The sequence below is a fragment of the Neomonachus schauinslandi genome, chromosome 16 (genome assembly GCF_002201575.2).
Source record: "Neomonachus schauinslandi chromosome 16, ASM220157v2, whole genome shotgun sequence".
Lineage (NCBI taxonomy): Eukaryota > Metazoa > Chordata > Mammalia > Carnivora > Phocidae > Neomonachus > Neomonachus schauinslandi.
Window position 1 is genome coordinate 24,612,906 of NC_058418.1, and position 17,033 is coordinate 24,629,938.

At 45.4% G+C, this 17,033-nt stretch overlaps 1 protein-coding gene across 1 annotated transcript in view; it reads right to left on the reverse strand.

Annotated features, from left to right (window-relative positions):
- Positions 1-3,387: 3,387 nt before the first annotated feature.
- The window catches only part of ABCC11 (ATP binding cassette subfamily C member 11), a 64,673-nt gene continuing 51,027 nt past the window's right edge, over positions 3,388-17,033 (reverse strand). The window contains exons 25-31 of the mRNA XM_021705834.1: positions 14,527-14,616; positions 12,948-13,137; positions 11,060-11,219; positions 7,747-7,825; positions 6,842-6,955; positions 3,975-4,139; positions 3,388-3,842 (exon numbers count right to left, since the gene is read on the reverse strand). Coding sequence (XP_021561509.1) covers positions 3,750-3,842; positions 3,975-4,139; positions 6,842-6,955; positions 7,747-7,825; positions 11,060-11,219; positions 12,948-13,137; positions 14,527-14,616 — 891 coding nt within the window. The 3' untranslated portion in view covers positions 3,388-3,749. The remainder of the gene's footprint in view (positions 3,843-3,974; positions 4,140-6,841; positions 6,956-7,746; positions 7,826-11,059; positions 11,220-12,947; positions 13,138-14,526; positions 14,617-17,033) is intronic.

Here is a 17,033-nt window from a genome sequence, read left to right on the forward strand (position 1 = left end):
CAGGTCATGATCCCAGGGTCCTGGGATTGAGGCCTGCCTCAGGCTCCCTGCTCAGAGGGGAGTCTCTTTCTCCCTCTGCCTGCTGCTCCCCCTGTTTGTGCTTTCTCTCTCTTTCTCTGACAAATAAATAAATAAAATCTTAAAAAATAAAATAAAATAAAACCCTCCTGTCCAGATCACATAGGACAGAATAATCTTGGCTAACCTCTGAGTTTCAGAGTGTGGTCCCTGATCATCAGCATCAGCAACATGTGGAAACTTGTTAAAAAGGCAAATTCTTAAGCCCCAGACCCACTAAATCAGAAAGTTTGGGGGTGGGACCCAGCAAGCTGTGTTTTAGTCCTCCAAGCAATGCTGGTGCTCATTCAAGTTTGAGAGCCCCTGCCATCAGGCAATTTTATGTTTATAATTACATCCCAGCGTCATATACCCCATAAAGTTATCCAATCTAATTTCCCACACATACAGAATCCCTGCCAGCATTCAGCCTTGGAGGAATGCTCTAAGCCTGTGGGGTATCAGCTATGTCCCCTCACCCCACACCCAGGAGAGCTGTCAGAGAAAGCTTCCAGCCACTGAGAATTCCCTGTCCCAAACCAGCTAGTCCCTAGTGGGACTTTTCCAATGACCTGAACATCTGTGCCTTCAGGGCCTGGGGCTGACCTTTGCAGTGACTTCTAGAGGAAGCCCTTCAGGAAACTGAAGAGTGATCCTGGTTCCCTGGTGGCTTTCCTATGAACAGCCTCCATTTAGCAGCGTTTCTCTTAAAATGGGGGGTCCAGAGCTGGGAATAATGAAGGGCAGGGCCAGGGCCGGTGGTACCATTGCTTCTTTTCATCTGTCCCTCTACCTGTCATCACTGTGGACCACATCACATAGCTTACGGGAAGTTGTTCACTGATTGGATCAGGAGGAAGGGTAGCTAGGGGAAGCCTAGGCCTGAGGATAAATTAGGTCCTTTAAAACCCCTGGGCACCTCTTAACTCTAGAGAACAAACTGATGGTGACCAGAGGGGAGGTGGTTGGGGGGGTGGGGGAAGTAAGTTATGGGGATGAAGGAGGGCACTTGTCCAAAGAGCACTGGGCGATGGATGGAAGTTGAATCATTTTATTGTATACCTGAAACTAATATTACACTGTATGGTCACTAACTGGAATTAAAAAAATTAAAACAACAAATCAATTGACTAATTAATTAATTAAATTAAGGACTATAATTAAAAAATAAAAAACCTGGGCACCAAAAATACTCTGATCTCCTCCCCACCAGGATGTAATTGAGAATACACATAACAGCAAACCATTACATAAGTGTAAGGAAGTAGAACCAAGTTCTACATTCACTCATTACAATGATTTTTGCATTATTTTTGAAATATCAAATATTAATTTCTAAAATTTTACTACAAAATTGTTCAGATGACCAAAAATACATATTTAAGAATTATTTAAAGAAAACAAAATCATATACTTAACCAGTCAGCTTAAAAAAAATATTACCAATATTGTTAAAGTATACATATAATTTTTCAAAAAGTTCTATTTTATTGGTGTTTGGAGCCAATGGTACTCAAGTTTTGCTTCACATTAGATTCACCTAAAACTTTAAAAATCCCAAGGCTCAGTCTCCACATTAAACCAATGAATCAGAACTTCAAGGAGTGGACATCAGTGTTTTAAGGATTCCTTGGGTAATTCTAATCATTCCAGAAGGAGAAGCTGCTTCAAGGGAAGGTGGAGAAGGGCTCTGTCTTCTGTGCTCTACCTCAGGGGTCCACACTTCCCCTGGTGGATTCTCAGTGGCTTTAGATCAGAAACCAGCAGGCTCTCCCCTCATTTTTGGGAAGAGCCTGCCATCTGCTGGCCAACTCAGGGAAAATATGGCCGCTACAGCTGGCCTGGGGAAGGATGCTTGGGTCAAGTATCATGGCTAAGGGGCACACAGTTTGTGAAGCTCCTTCTCGCAGGTGATGAATGCAGTTGTTCCACAGCAGCTCTGGGAGGGGGTAGGGCAAATAGAGTCACTTTCAACTTGCAGGTAAGCATCTCTGTTACCCCAGAGTTGGGGCAGGATGGGAGCAGAAGGGGATCCCAGGCACTCTTCAGGGCCAGAAGAAAAAGGCAAGGGCCCAGGGGAAAGGGATAAACTGGACAAAGGGATTTTTAAGAGAGAAAAGACACTCACCTAGGGAAAGTCCTTGGGAAGATAAGCAGGGGTTAGCTAAGAACCTCAGGAAGGGAACAGAAGGTGATGCACATGTCTCACTAATTCTGGAACTTGGGCTTCTTCCTCTGTTTGGTCCAAGGATTATATCAGCCTGTCATAGTTCTTTCCCAAGGGGATTTGTTTGCTGTTCTGTCTGCCTGGAACATTCTTTCTTGTACCAGCAAATGTTTGTTCAGGTTTCAGGTCAGTAAACCACAACCTTGCTTCTACCTGGAAGCCTGCTCGAACTCTCCTCATCTCCTGCACCCTGTCCTTGCCTCCTGCCACTCAGTTCTGGAACCATCTGTTTACTTGTTTACTGTTCACTCATTCTCATAAGATCTCAAATTCCATGAGGAAAGGAACATCATTACACTCCCAGCACCTACCCCAGTGCAAGAAACAGAGCAGGAATATTTGTTTACTGAATTGATTTTTCTTATGGCAAGACCAGACATTGTAATCTGAAAACAAAAAGAAAATACTTTGAAACATATTTTGCCCCCAACAATGAGCTCTTTCTGGTGGTAAATTGAAAATAATTACCTTTTTCTATGTATATATCTATAACTACTTGGGGGAGTAGGCAGACCAGTGATCTTATTTCCAGTTGGCACATGTTATATACTAACTCTTTATTCCATCCATTTATGCTTTAATCAGTAAATAAACATGGTGGACAGCTACTATTTTGGGCCTGCCCAGTGTCCATATCCATTTCTCCTTCATGTAGTAAGACCATCCCAATTTTATTTTAGAGAAGTAACCCCCTCCATTCTCAGCCCTTGTGATTCAGGATAGCTGACCCCATCCCCAGGTCCAGGTGTGGGCATGGGACTTGGGCCCAGCTGGTCACTGTATTCCAACAGCCTAGCATGTGACTGGTTCAGGGATGAGCACATGACCCAAGCTGACCCAGTGAAATTTAGCCATGGAACTTTTGCTGGCACTTGAGGAGAGAGGAGACCAAAGAGTGAAGCCATAAAAAGGAAAGTAGAGCTGAGAGAAGAAACAGAGTTCACAAGACAGACAGCTTTTAGATACTGGCACCCAACCTAGAACTTTTTCTGGACCTTTCCATTCCATTATCCAATGAAGTCCCTTTTCCAGAAGTCAGTATAAGGAACTCTCTCCCTGTAACTGAACGAGTACTAGCTAAAAAGAAAGAAGAGCAGAGAATGTGACTTTTTCTTACTTTTATTTTTTTACAAAATCAATACAGCATTTGCAATACTTTTAAAACTATAACAAGCTTTCACATTATTATGAAATTACTCAACATATCAGTTAAAAAGAGGCACATGATGATTTGACCACATGGTCTCAAAGGGTGTGGGGGTTCCCAGATCTGGGGAGCCACAGAGTGGCCTATTCCGGGTTTTGCTCCCCCAGTCTTCTTTTCTATCCCACTGCCAGCACCCCTGAGCACATTTCAGCCCTGCTTTCAGGAGAAGTATCCATCTCTACACAAGAAGGTCACAGATGCAGGCCTCACAGCTACACTTGGTTCTGCCATCAGGCCCCACGCAGTCCCCAGTTCTCCTTAACTCAGTGAAGAATTGGCTGTTGCCAACAGGGCAGCAAACGCAGACTCAGGCTTCTGCTGCAGGACCTCGGGCCTGTCAAACTCTACAACCTGGGAGATGGAGAAAGGAGGGGAGGGGAGGGAAGGGACACCACTGAGCTTAGTCTTGAAGGATCCAAAGGCCTCCTGGGATGCTGGCCTGAGCAAACAGACTCCCACTGGCCCCAGGGACACGGCTCTCACCTTCCCGTTGCTCATGACCAGGATGCGGTCACAGTTGAGTACAGTGGTGATGCGGTGTGCAATGACCAGCACTGTGCAGCCCTGGAAGGCTTCACGGATTGCATGCTGGATCAAAGTATCGGTTTCCATATCAATGGAAGCTGTGGCTTCATCAATAAGGATGATCTGGTGAATACAAAACAGGGGTGAGGGCAGCTTGCTTGGGCCCTGAGACCTGGATCTAGTCCTGGGTCTACCATTAATCCACTGAGTCCCTTAGCCGGAAGGTGAGAGATATGGATTGAGTTCAAAACCCACTTTGAGCACTAGTTGTCCATTATGTTAGAGAATATTAGGTCTCAACCAAGAGCTTGTGTGTGTGTGTGTGTGTGTGTGTGTGTGTGTGTGACCAGAGAATTAAACTCTTGAAAATGAAAATGTCCCAGTGGCAACTTCTTGTTTTATGAACTGCCTTCTGATTCGTCTGAATTAACATAGACCAGCGTTCCCCAAAATGGGGCATACACACATGCTTGGATGGCACATGAGATGGTGTGGCTGGAATATGGATAAACGTTCTCTTTAACATTTTTATTTTATTAACACTATACATTAGAAAAATATAACTAGCACAGAAATATGATTTCACAAATGTTACTGTTTAGAATGAGACTGTTTTTAAAAAGAGGGCATCATGAGTAAGTCAAAGGAGAGATGGTGCGCAGATATGACAAAAATCATAAAGTGATGACTCAAATTTGGGAAACAATGGAGAAAGCAACTTTGGCACCAGTGGTCTAGTAACTGTAAAATAAGGAACTGAGTGGTTGAGAAAGTGCTACATGCATATTACAAATCCTATCTTTCATCTCTGCTAGAAAGAGGGAGATCGTCCTCCCTCCTGAAATCTTCTCCCCAGCTTCCGACCCCACGGGGCTCTGCCTGCTTTTTCCCCAGAGCTCTGACAGTCTGTACCAACAGTTTTTGCTTTTATCATTAATTAACCATGGTGTGTGCTGTGAGTGCATGCGAGCACCTGTGGGCACATATGTATATATGTGTGAGTGTGGAGGATGTATATGTACATATGAGTATGTGTGTGTGGCCTCACTTGAGAAAGTTTGCTCCCTACTAGTCCAGGTAGTCAAATATCTAAAATTACTTGCACAATATTTGGAAAGCTTCAAGAAACACTGTCTGATGAAATTTTATATGTAATTTTGGAAAAAAGACAGTCTCTTCAATAAACGGTGCTGGGAAAACTGGACAGGAACGTGCAAAAGAATGAAATTGGACCATTTTCTTACACCATACACAAAAATAAATTCAAAATGGATGAAAGACCTAAATGTGAGACAGGAAACCATCAAAATTCTAGAGGACAACACAGGCAGCAACCTCTCTGACATCGGCCATAACACCTTCTTATTAAACATGTCTTGGGAGGCAAGGTAAACAAGCAAGAATAAACTCTTGGGACTTCATTAAGATAAAAAGCTTCTGCACAGTGAAGGAAACAACGAACAAAAGTAAAAGGCAACCTATGGAATGAGAGAAGATATTTGCAAATGACATATCTAAGAAAGGGCTAGTATCCAAGAAAAATAAAGAACTTATCAAACTCAACACCCAAAAAACAAATAATCCAGTTAAAAAATGGGCAGAAGACATAAACAGACATTTTTCCAAAGAAGACATCCAGATGGCTAACAGACACATGAAAAGATGCTCAACATCACTCATCATCAGGAAAATGCAAACCAAAACTACAATGAGATATCACCTCATACCTGTCAGAATGGCTAAAATCAATAACACAAGAAACAACAGGTGTTGGTGAGGATGCAGAGAAGGGGGAACCCTCTTACACTGTTGGTGGGAATGCAAACTGGTGCAGCCACTCTGGAACACAGAATGGACGTTTCCTCAAAAAGTTAAAAATAGAACTACCATATTCATCCAGCAATTGTACTACTAGGTATTTACCCAAAGTATACAAAAATACTGATTCAAGGAGACACATGCACCCCAATGTTTATAGCAGCATTATCAACAATAGCCAAATTATAAAAACAGTCCAAACATCCATCGACAGATGAATGGATAAATAAGATGTGGTATATATATACAATGGAATACTAGCCATAAAAAAGAATGAAGTCTTGCCATTTGCAATGACATGGATAGAACTAGAGTGTATTACGCTAAGGAAAATAAACCACCAGAGAAAGACAAAAACCACTTATATGTGGAATTTAAGAAACAAAACAGATGAATATGGGGAGAAGGGAAGAGAGGCAAACCAGGAAACAGGCTCTTAACTATAGAGAACAAAGGGAGGGTTGTTGGAGGGGAGATGGTCAAGGGTTGGGTTTAATTAATGATGGATATCAAGGAGGGCACTTGTGATGAGCACTGGGTATTATAAGTGATGAATCACTAAATTCTAGACTTGAAATTTAAAAAAAAAAGTAATTTTGCCCTGGAACAGCTATCATCTGATTTCCAACTCTAATAAAGAGAATGTCCTGCATCCAAGTTTTAGAAAGAATATACAATAGGCAACTTTTAAATTAATAAGCTTCTAAACTTTCAACTTTTCATAAGGAAAGTGCATCATGATTTGGTTCTGGTGGTAGATCATTTCAGCTTAGATGCAGAGTTTCAGGGTTTGAGAGAGCCCAGGCTGAGTCCCCACCTACATGCCTCTTCCACACTAGGTATGTACAGAATGGCCACCAGTGGCATGAGGAAGCCCTTTGCGTGTCTGTGGAGAGCACATACAGCACAGCACCCACTACCCTACAGAGACGGAGGGAGAAACAGCCAGTGTGGTTTCCCAAGCCAGGTGTCATCTGCAGCCTCCCATGACCATTCTGTGGTCTCACCTTGGAGTTGCGAAGGAGTGCTCTTGCAATGCAGAGCAGCTGCCTCTCCCCCACAGAGAAGTTTCTGCCACTTTCCACCACTTCTGCTTGCAGTCCTTGGGGTAACTTCGAGATCTGTAATATCCAGGAAAATGAGATGTAGGCTATGTAGGCAAGACCTAACCTGACCCCCACCAAACCTCCCCTGTAGCATTTTGCAACACTCCTTGCCTCTCTATACTCTAGCCACTGGTCTTTCTCTTCCTTACCTGTGCCCCTCTCACTCCAGTCTCAGGGTCTTTGCATATGCTGTTGCTGTGCCTGGAATGTTCTTTCAAAGATCTGTGCCCTACTGCCCCCTCAATATTGGGTCTCAGCTCCAGCTTCCCATCTTTAAAGAGGGCTTGCTTGGCCACTTCATGTAAAGGAGCTACTCCCCATATGGATCATATGGTAATTCTACCTCTAACTTTTTGAGGAACTGCCAAACTGTTTTTCACAGAGGCTGTACCATTTTATATTCCCAACAGTAGTGCACGAGGGTTCTGATTTCTCAACATCCTCACCAGGATCTGTTGGTCTCATTACCACCTTTGCAGCACTTACCACTATCTGAAAGCCTCTTGTGTGTCTATTTGTTATCTGTATCTCCCAGTGAATGTAAGCACCGGGAGGGCAAACACCTTGCCTACCTTGCTTTTGCTGCATCCCCTGAGTCTAGGATGTGCCTGGCTCACTGTTGGTGTCTGAGTGCCATCAGACTTGACTTAGGAATCCAAAATCATCTCATCTCCATGAGATTATTTAACCCATGCCCCAAAGTGGCAGCAACTGGAATATCATGTGAGATGAGCCCCAAAGGACTTGCAGGCACCGCTGTTGAAGAGGCAGGTTAACACCAAGAATCAGGTCTTGGAGCTACTTACTGTCATGCTCAGGAATGTCTTCTCTAAGACATCCCAGATCTGCTTATCTGTGTAGCGATCAAAGGGATCTAGGTTGAATCTGTCACAAAAGAGGAAGAGAAGTGTTCTATAACCACATGTAACCATTGAACAATCTGTTGCATGCACAGTAGATGACCAAGAATGGTTAGAACTGTTTTACTGGGTGTAGAGAAACCCATGGAGTTACCATGAACAGTCATGTCTTGTGCCTTCCCAGTACCCATTCCTTCTGCAGGCTACAGCCCCCAAGTTTTATTTGGAGGCCACCTCCTCCCCAGCCCTCAAGCCCGTGTGGTTCAGGTGGTCCTCTACCACCAACTGCAGGGGTGGAGTAAATGACTCAGGCATATGTAGATGGCTGCAACCATCTTGCTCTGGGAGTAGGCTCATTGAGTAGCCTACTCGCAGGTATAATGAGTAGCCTCATTGAAGGCTAGGAATGAAGCCAAAGCAGAGTTGGGGGACATTAGGCCCCTGAATCAGTCTTGATCTTCCCAGTATCATGAGTGAAAGAGGGCATTTTTAGTTTAAGCCACTTGAGATTGTGTGTGTGTGTGTCTATGTGTAGGTATATATGTGCTAGGATATACATATTTATTATTTAAATGCTTGTAAGTGTACAATTCAGTGGCACTAAATACATTCACAGTGTTGTGTAGCCATCCACAAAAACTCATCATCCCTATCAAAATCTCTACCCATTAAACTCGTCCCTCTCCCTCAGCCTCTAGTAACTTCTATTTTACTTTCTCTCTCTATGAATTTGCATATTCCAGACACCTCATTTAAGTGGAAATATACAACATTTGTCTTTCTGTGTCTGACATATTTCACTGAGCATAATGTTTTCAAGGTCCATCCATGTTGCAGCATATATCAAATATTCATTCCTTTTTATGGCTCATTAATATTCCATTGTGTATACATGTGTGTATTCATTTATCTGTTGATGAACAAACACTTGGGTTGTTTCCATCTTTTCGTTATTATGAATAATGCTACAAACACTGATACACAAATATCTGTTCAAGTCCTACTTTCAACTCTTTTGGGTATATACCTAGAAGATTTGCTGGATCATATGGTAATTCTACCTCTAACTTTTTGAGGAAGTGCCAAACTGTTTTTCACAGAGGCTGTACCATTTTATATTCCCACCAGTAGTGCACAAGAGTTCCGATTTCTCAATATCCTCACCAATACTTGTTATATTCCTTTTGCTTTTTGCTTTTTTTCATTATAGCCATCCTAGTAGGTGTGAAGTAGTATCTCACTGTGGTGGGGTTAGTTTTTCTGTCTCTTGCAGTGAAAAAAATCCTAATTGATCATCCAAACAACATCAGGTTGGGATCTATCTGGACTTTACACCCATTAAGATTTACACTTGCATTTGTCATAGGCAACATTATTAATACTCCTCTATTATGCACTCAGTCCTGATTAAAACCTATTCTTAATTTCTGCTTTATATTTCCCCAGTTTTGGCAGCCATACACATTTTGTACAGAGGGCTAGATTGTATTAAAAAAGCAGAAGGCAGAATGTCTTATCTGCATGATATTTGATAACCTCTAAAGCATTTTCATAGACGGTTCCATTGACACCCTCTCCCCCAAGTGATGGGTAAATCCCTTTCATTGATGGGAAAATTATGGCTTATTGGTGTTAAACGCTTGTTCAAGTCACACCACAGGTCAGTCTGAGAGATAGGCTGGAATCAGAGACACTCAGAGATAGATGAAACCTCAATGGATAGAGAACCCAGGTCTCCTGTACCCCAGTCCACCCTTCTTCCTGCGGGGGGGGGGGGGGGGGGGAGGGCACTGAGAAACAGCCCTGGTTAAGGGATTAGACTACCTAGGGTAATACTTCATCTTTACCATTTACTTGTGTGTGTCTTGAAACAAGTCATTTTTCCTCCCCAAGTTCAGTGTCTTCCCCTATAAAGGAGCGATAATAATAGTGCCTACCTCATAGGGTTGTAGTGACAGTTAAATGAGACCGAATATTAAAGCATAAGCTGGCACATATAAATGCTCAAAAATGTTAATTCATATTTTTACTACTCCTATATCAAGGCACAATAGATTTGCCCAGGTTCTAGCTTAACACGGAGATCTTTCACTAAATGTTATCTCATTTCCCTAATGCAATCATTTTAAAATTCCTGTTTGTGCACATATTATGCACTCTCCCTGGAAGGACTTTCTCCCCTTTTTCTCCCAGGCAAGCTCCTACTTATCCTTCAAGGTCCTGCTCAAATGTCCCTTCCCCTGTGGAGCCTTTCTGGATTCACCCAAGTAGAGTTACTTGTCCTACTTCTGGGCTCCTTTAGCACTTTGTTCGTATCCCTGATCTAGCAAATACCTCCTTGTATTATAATTTTTTGGTTCTTACATTTCTACACCCACCCTCCATGACTACACTCTGAAGTCCTAGGGGGAGCACGGGCAGTGATCATTCATCAAAGTGTCCCCAGCCCCTAGTACAATGTCTGGACCTGGCAAAGGCTCAGAAAAGGCAAGTTAAATGAATGAAAGGTGGGAGGGAGGGAAGGAAGGGAGGGAGGGCGGGAGGAGGGGGGAGGAAAGAAGTAAGGAGGGGGTAGGGAGGGAGGAAGAAATGATGAGTAAATTCATAAATGATTGAACAGAGCTCTAAGGGTCAAGTTTTTCCTCTTGCCCCTAAGAATGTTCCTTAAATATTCCTGAAACATGAGGAATCTAGCTTCATTTTTAATGCATTAGGCTTCCTCAATCTCCATGCCTTGGTGTTCCCACATAGCTAATGTGCACTGTTAAGTAGGAGCATGAATCTGGATAAAGTTTAGTCCCAGTTTGCTGACTGAACTGCCTGGATTATTTCTCACTTCTCCCCTGCCTGGAATGCGCATCCTATGAAGAAGTGCTCCCTCCCAGCCTAAAACGTTCCCATCAGCTCGGTTACCTAGTGGGTGGAGAGAAGAAAATAAACCACATCTAGATATAAAAGAATATAGCAGCCACAGTGCAAATGCTTAATGGGGAACTGAAATCGCATCAGGTTTTTTAAAAAAAATAATAATTATGCCTTGCTTTCGTTTAGCACATTACAGTTTACAAAGTGCTCTTGTGTATATCAGAGCTTCATTCAATCTTCAAGGATACTCCAAATCCCAGTGAGTGACCCAGTGTGACAAGGAGAGATCAGAGGCCCCAAAACTGAGGGATTGGCCACCAGCTAACCAGAGACAGCCCAGCCCTGGCATCCTGGTCCTTCCACCCCTCCCAGGAGCCTATAGGCCAGCACTCACCTGATGGTTCCTGAAAGCAGGACAGGATCTTGAGGGACAACTGAGAACTTGGACCGCAGTTCCTCCAGGCTGATACTGCAGATGTCCACCCCATCGATGAGAATCCGGCCTGCTGCAGGCTCCACCAGGCGGAAGAGAGCCACCCCCAAGGAGGACTTCCCTGTTGGGCAAGAAACAAGTGGGACCTCAGTTTCCAGATCTCTACTAGATACAGCACAGGCCACACCTGCAGTTCGCACCTGACCTGCTCCCCTCTGTAGTACATCCTCTGAGCCCTGAGAGAGCAGAAAAGGACTGAAGTCTCTGCTCCAAGTGGTGCCCCAAACCACAAACAGCTTTCTTTCTTTCTTTTTTTTTTTTTTTAAGATTTTATTTATTTATTTGACAGAGAAAGACACAGCGAGAGAGGGAACACAAACGGGGAGTGGGAGAGGGAGAAGCAGACTCCCTGCTGAGCAGGGAGCCCGATGCGGGACGCGATCCCGGGACTCCAGGATCATGACCTGAGCCGAAGGCAGTCGCTTAACCAAGTGAGCCAGCCAGGCGCCCACGAACAGCTTTCTTACAGCCTAGATCAAAGAGCACAAATGGAGCCCCTGGATTAAATCCAGCCATTTATATATTCTGTTTCACACACACAGTGTTACTGTTATTTTTTTAAGTTCTTTGCCAGCATTTAAAAAATCCAAATCCCCTATCTATAAAAATCCAAATTGCATGCTTTTCTTAAAACCTAAAACTGGCAACACTGGCCCCTCATCCTCCCTCACAACATGCAGCTGGAGCTGAGTGCAGTGGCTTCCTTGAGAGAACAGTGCTCTCCAGTTCAACACACTGCCCACCCCACCCTCCTTGCGTCACCTCCCAGACGCATTTCACCCATGCATGTTGCTTGCCAGGCCCCAGAGGCATTTGAGTTTTCAACCTCTGCTCTAAAAAGGTAAGGTCATCGTGGGTGGTAGCTGTGTGTCTTGTTTACCTTTATGTTCCCTTTGCCCAGCAAATAGTAGGTACTCAATAAATACCTACTGAATAAATACAGTCAATTGGACCAGTATCTACTGAGAGCTTTTCTATGTCAGTCACCAGCCCTCTCAGGCAAAGTGCAGGCAAGAAGTAGAAAGGGAAGAATACCCTAAAGAACACAGCTGGAAGCGCTTCACCTAACAGGACTGCAAGGGCTGCAGGGGGCCTGAGGAGGTGGAGACCCAGGAAGGCTCTATCTAGTCTTCCTGGAGGGCTACCTGGAGGAAACAGCTCCTAGGCACACAAGGGTGGGGCAAGAATCAAGCCTGAGCAGTGTCTTTGAACAATGCAAAAATGGGAGGGAGTGATACTTGGACCAGAACTCCCAAAAATAATAGGAGAGGAAAGGAGGGAAAGAGGTCAAAAAAGAGAGGGCAAAGAAAGAGGCTGATAAGAGGTCTAGGAAGGGTGGGGAGGAGGAGAAGCAGGACCCAGATTTCACTCCGGGCCCTGCTCTTGCCCTCAAAGAGCCCTGCACTGCCCTGTGCTTGAAGCACACCTCCCCTGCACCCTGTTCATCCTTCAGGTCTCAGCTCAAATGCTGGCCTCAGAGCCCAGACCACCAAAGCTCAAACACCTGCCAACTCCATTACTCTGTTAACGACACCCTTTTATTTCCTCCATGACATTCATCACAACCTGTAATGACCCTATGTGTCTCCTGATTTGATCACTTAACACCTATCTCCTCCAGTGGGATCCCGTGATAGCAGGGACATGGGGTTTTTTGCACCAGTGTCTGGCACAGAGTGAGGGACCAATAAACATCTGTGGGGTCACTGAGTAAACACATACCCTGAAATAGGCCCAACGCCCAAAGGGCAGAGTTGAGGACAGGGGTTGCCCAGGACACTCCACTCACCAGAGCCTGTCCTTCCCACGATGCCCACCATTTCGCGGCCATGAATCGTCAGGTTGATGCCATTGAGGATAATGGGTGTGTTGTCCCTGTATTTCATGTGATAATCCTGGAATGTGATTTCTCCATGCTGTGGCCACCCAGGGGGACAGCTCGTGCCTTCGATGTGTAAAGGAGACTCAGGGACACACATCTAATTTTTGAAGAGAGAAAAAAAAATCAATAGTTATCATTAATCTCTGCTCATCTCCTGCTGACCCACTGGCCCTCCAGCTTTTGGGTGTGTGACTCACCCCAGCCCGTCCCACATTAGGACATTCAGAGGAACGCCCCCAGGGGGAATATCCCACCCCCACTCACCTGACATGCATATAATTTTATCCCAAAGAGTGAGAAACCATAGAGCTAGCCCCCTTGTTATTAATGCAGAGACCTTTTTCTAATTTATTGTATGGGCTCTAAAGAAACAGAATCCAGAACGGTGATAATAAATGCAGCAAAGCCCCTGTGGGGCATGTTTTATGGCTCAGATGCCTTGTGCAGATTTCCCTCCCCTCTGTCCTCATTGACAAGGTAGGGAACTTCAGATGCATTTCACACACAAGGAAATGGAGGCTCAAAAGGGTTAAAGCACTTGCTCAAGATCACATAGCAGATGGGCACTCAGACCAGGGCTGCCTGACTCCAAGCCCACTACTGAACCAAGCACAGCTGGGTACGTCCTGAGTCCTGAATGATGGAGAAGAAGCATGGTCACCTGACCGCAAGTCACAGCTCTTCGCCGCAGGTGTGCGCCACAGTGTCCCTCAGTATTAAATCAAAGCTCTAAGATTCACAAATTCTGCTCCTGTTAACAGGGGCAGGAGAACTGGCTACAAAGGGCTCTGCCAGACCCCACTGTTAATCTGAAGCCTAGCCAAGCCTCAGTTTCCTCTTCTGGAAAATGGGGATAATAATTCAATCAACCTTATGAAATTGTTTTGTGATTCCATGAGATAATTGATATATAAAAATATTGAGCCTTTACTGTGGGTCAGGCACTGTGCTAAGTGCTTTACATATTAAATTATTCAATCTTTGTAATAACCCAATGAAGTACATACTATGATCTGTCCCCAGGTTACACAGCTAACTCAAGTAGCAAAGCTTGGACTTGAACCCAGTTGATCTGGCTCTAAAATCTATGTTCTTAACTATTCTGACACAAATAGAAGCAATAATAATACCGATTATTATTGTCATTATTATTATTTTTATACTTGGGCAAAACTCATTTCTAAAAAGGGCAGGTTATTCTCTCTACACCCAGGAAAGCTGTGAGGGATGTGATGATGAAAATGGGCCAGTGGGTACGGAAGGGCTTCTAAGAAATGATATACACCGGTCTAGGGAAGATGGGGAGGAAGGAGCCTCAGTTGTCTCTTGAAAAAGTCTCAGGGAGCCTCAGGAGCCTCAGTTGCCTCTTGAAAAAGTCTCAGGGAGCCTGGGGTGCCGGAGCATGCCGAGGCTATGGAAGCTGAGCCCCAGGCATGGATTTGAAGACTTCCAGACCTCCCACACCAAACCCAGACCTGCGTCCCACCTTCATGTACTGACGCATCCTCTCCACAGCAGTGAAGTACGCCTCTGTCTCTGAACCAATCCGGGAAGAGGCCTGGAAGTTGGACGCTAGCTGGAATGAAGAAGACACATCAGGTCAAGAAGCTGACGGGGATGTGCAGAGGATTTCAATGTTCCTAAAACCACTGGTTGCCATTCTCCCCTGAGTGACTTCTCAAACCAAGACATATTTCCCTACAAGAATGGAGCAGATGCCTTTGGTGCCCCCTAAGCCCACTTCTGAGGTTAGCTGCAGTGGTGGTAGGCAGTTCTGGACCAGACCCCACTGGCACCGTCCCACCTCAAGTACCCTCTGTGTGTCTTTCTGCTTTCTGCCCAAAACCTTTACCCATACCATAGAAGCCCGCTCGACCCATGCACAGCTGCAGCCCTGAAACACAGGGGAGTTAAAGCCCTGTGGACAACCCTCAACTAATGGGGAAAGGAGCCAGCAGACAAAGGCTCCTGTCCCTCACCTTCGGGGGACAGTCCAGGGAGCATCCTATGTGCTTCCTATATTACTCAGTAGAGTTGAGTCCTGGTGACTCAGGACAGCACTATCAATGACACATGGCCATGATTCAGTTCCTCCTCCCCTGCCTCACTCTCTTGCTCCCTCAGTCCTGTTTCTTAGGAGCATATCCCAAATAATCTGCCTATACCCAAGTCCTTGTTTCAGGCCTTGCCTTCAGGGAAACCCAGGCTCAGAGGAGTCTCGGGGACTCGCAGAAATTGGAGGCACCACAGATGAGGACACTGAGACCCAAGAAGAAATGACATACACAGAATCACCTGGAACCTAGAGACAGAGGTGGGACAAGGACCCCAATCTTTACACTTTCCATCCCCTTGGCCCAAGATGTGGGCAAACAGGCCACGCACAGGGTGCTGGGCAGAGTTCATTATACATTCATTCAACATGCTCCTTGAGGGCTCTATGCTAGTGCTGGGCCAGGATCTGTGCCCCAAAATGCAACAGGCCCAGGCACTGCCCTCAAGGAGCTCCCAGTCAGGTGGGGAGACAGATGGGTCAACAGAGAATGCCAGTACAGACAGGTGTGCTCCACCACGGGAGGTGACGTGGACCACCCTTAGGGCCCACACGATGGTCACCCAGACAAGGACCACAGGGAAGGACTAGGGCAGCTGTTGGCACAGGAGTTTCATTTTTAAGGAGAGGTGGGATTTAGCAGGTTAAAAATGGGTAGAGAAGGGCGTTCCTTATAGAGGGGACAAAGTTCTAGAAGTAGTAGGTAGCAGGATACATTCAGCGTCTTGGGCGCCATTTGGCTATGATTGGAGCCAAGAGTATGGGAAGGGGAAGGAAGGTGCTTTAGAACTCAGAGAGGGTGGAAACCATCATAAAACGACACTAATGCGGGAAAAGACTGGGGGGAGACTGCCTTTCCTCCAGTTAGTGTAGCAGACACAGCTGGTTGCCTAGTCAGTAGGCAGTGCCTTCTTTCTTCCTTGTTAGCACATCCTCTATTATGCTCAGGTATCTGGCAGCCTTGTGCTCCAGGGAGGCTTAGCTAGTTCAAAACAATCCTGTTAACTCCACTCCTCGTGTCAATGATGGATTTAGGTGTGAGCCATGATACAATTCTGGCCAATGAAGCATGAGGAGGAGTCAGATGGGAGTATTCTAGGAAACTACTCCTTGTTCTTAAAATGGGGCACAGGAGAGGAGTTCTCTCCTTTCTAACCTTTGGTGGGTATTGGGTGAGGATGTGTTGCTTGAGGCTGCAGCAGCCATTTTGTGACCTTGAGTAGACAATCCTGAGGATGAAGCCAGGCTGTGGGTGCCAGGGCCAAAAGATAAAATGGTCATGGATTCACGCTACATCCCTAAATTAACAGAGAAAATCCTACCTCAGCCTTCTGGGTACATCACAAGTCCCCAGACTGCCAAGGCCATTTTGAATGGGTTCTATGGTTTGCTGGCTTGCAGCCAGAAGCATCTCTATTATTTATACCTCTTAGGGTTGCAAAGCAACATGGAGTGTGATTCCCACCTCCCAAAGCTTGAGCAGAATTGCATTGAGAGTGCATGCAGAAGTCAACGACTCACCAGTGTGACCAGAGGAGAGAAGCATGTTGGGGTCATAGGGCCAGATTTGAGGGGCCTGAAGGCAGGGGCCATAGCCTAGGTCTGGCATAGGGAGACAGGGAATCTCTGAGGGCTCTAAACAAAGGAGGGACATGAGGAAAACTGTAATTGAAGATCACTCTGGTGAGAATGTAAGAGGCGGATAGGGGAGGCTTGGGGGGCGGGGAAGAGGCATGGGTACCCAGGAGAGAGATGAGATACTCCACCAGGGCAGCAGACACAGAGGACAAAGTAAACCCAGGGTCTTTTTGAAGCCGTCAGACCTCCAGCAGAGTTCCTCCTGAGTTTCCTGTGACGGAACAAGCTGGGGAGAGCTTTGAGAAGTGTCTCATGTGCACAGTGTATCTTGGGGGAGATGAGCCCCCACCCCCCTTGCCTGT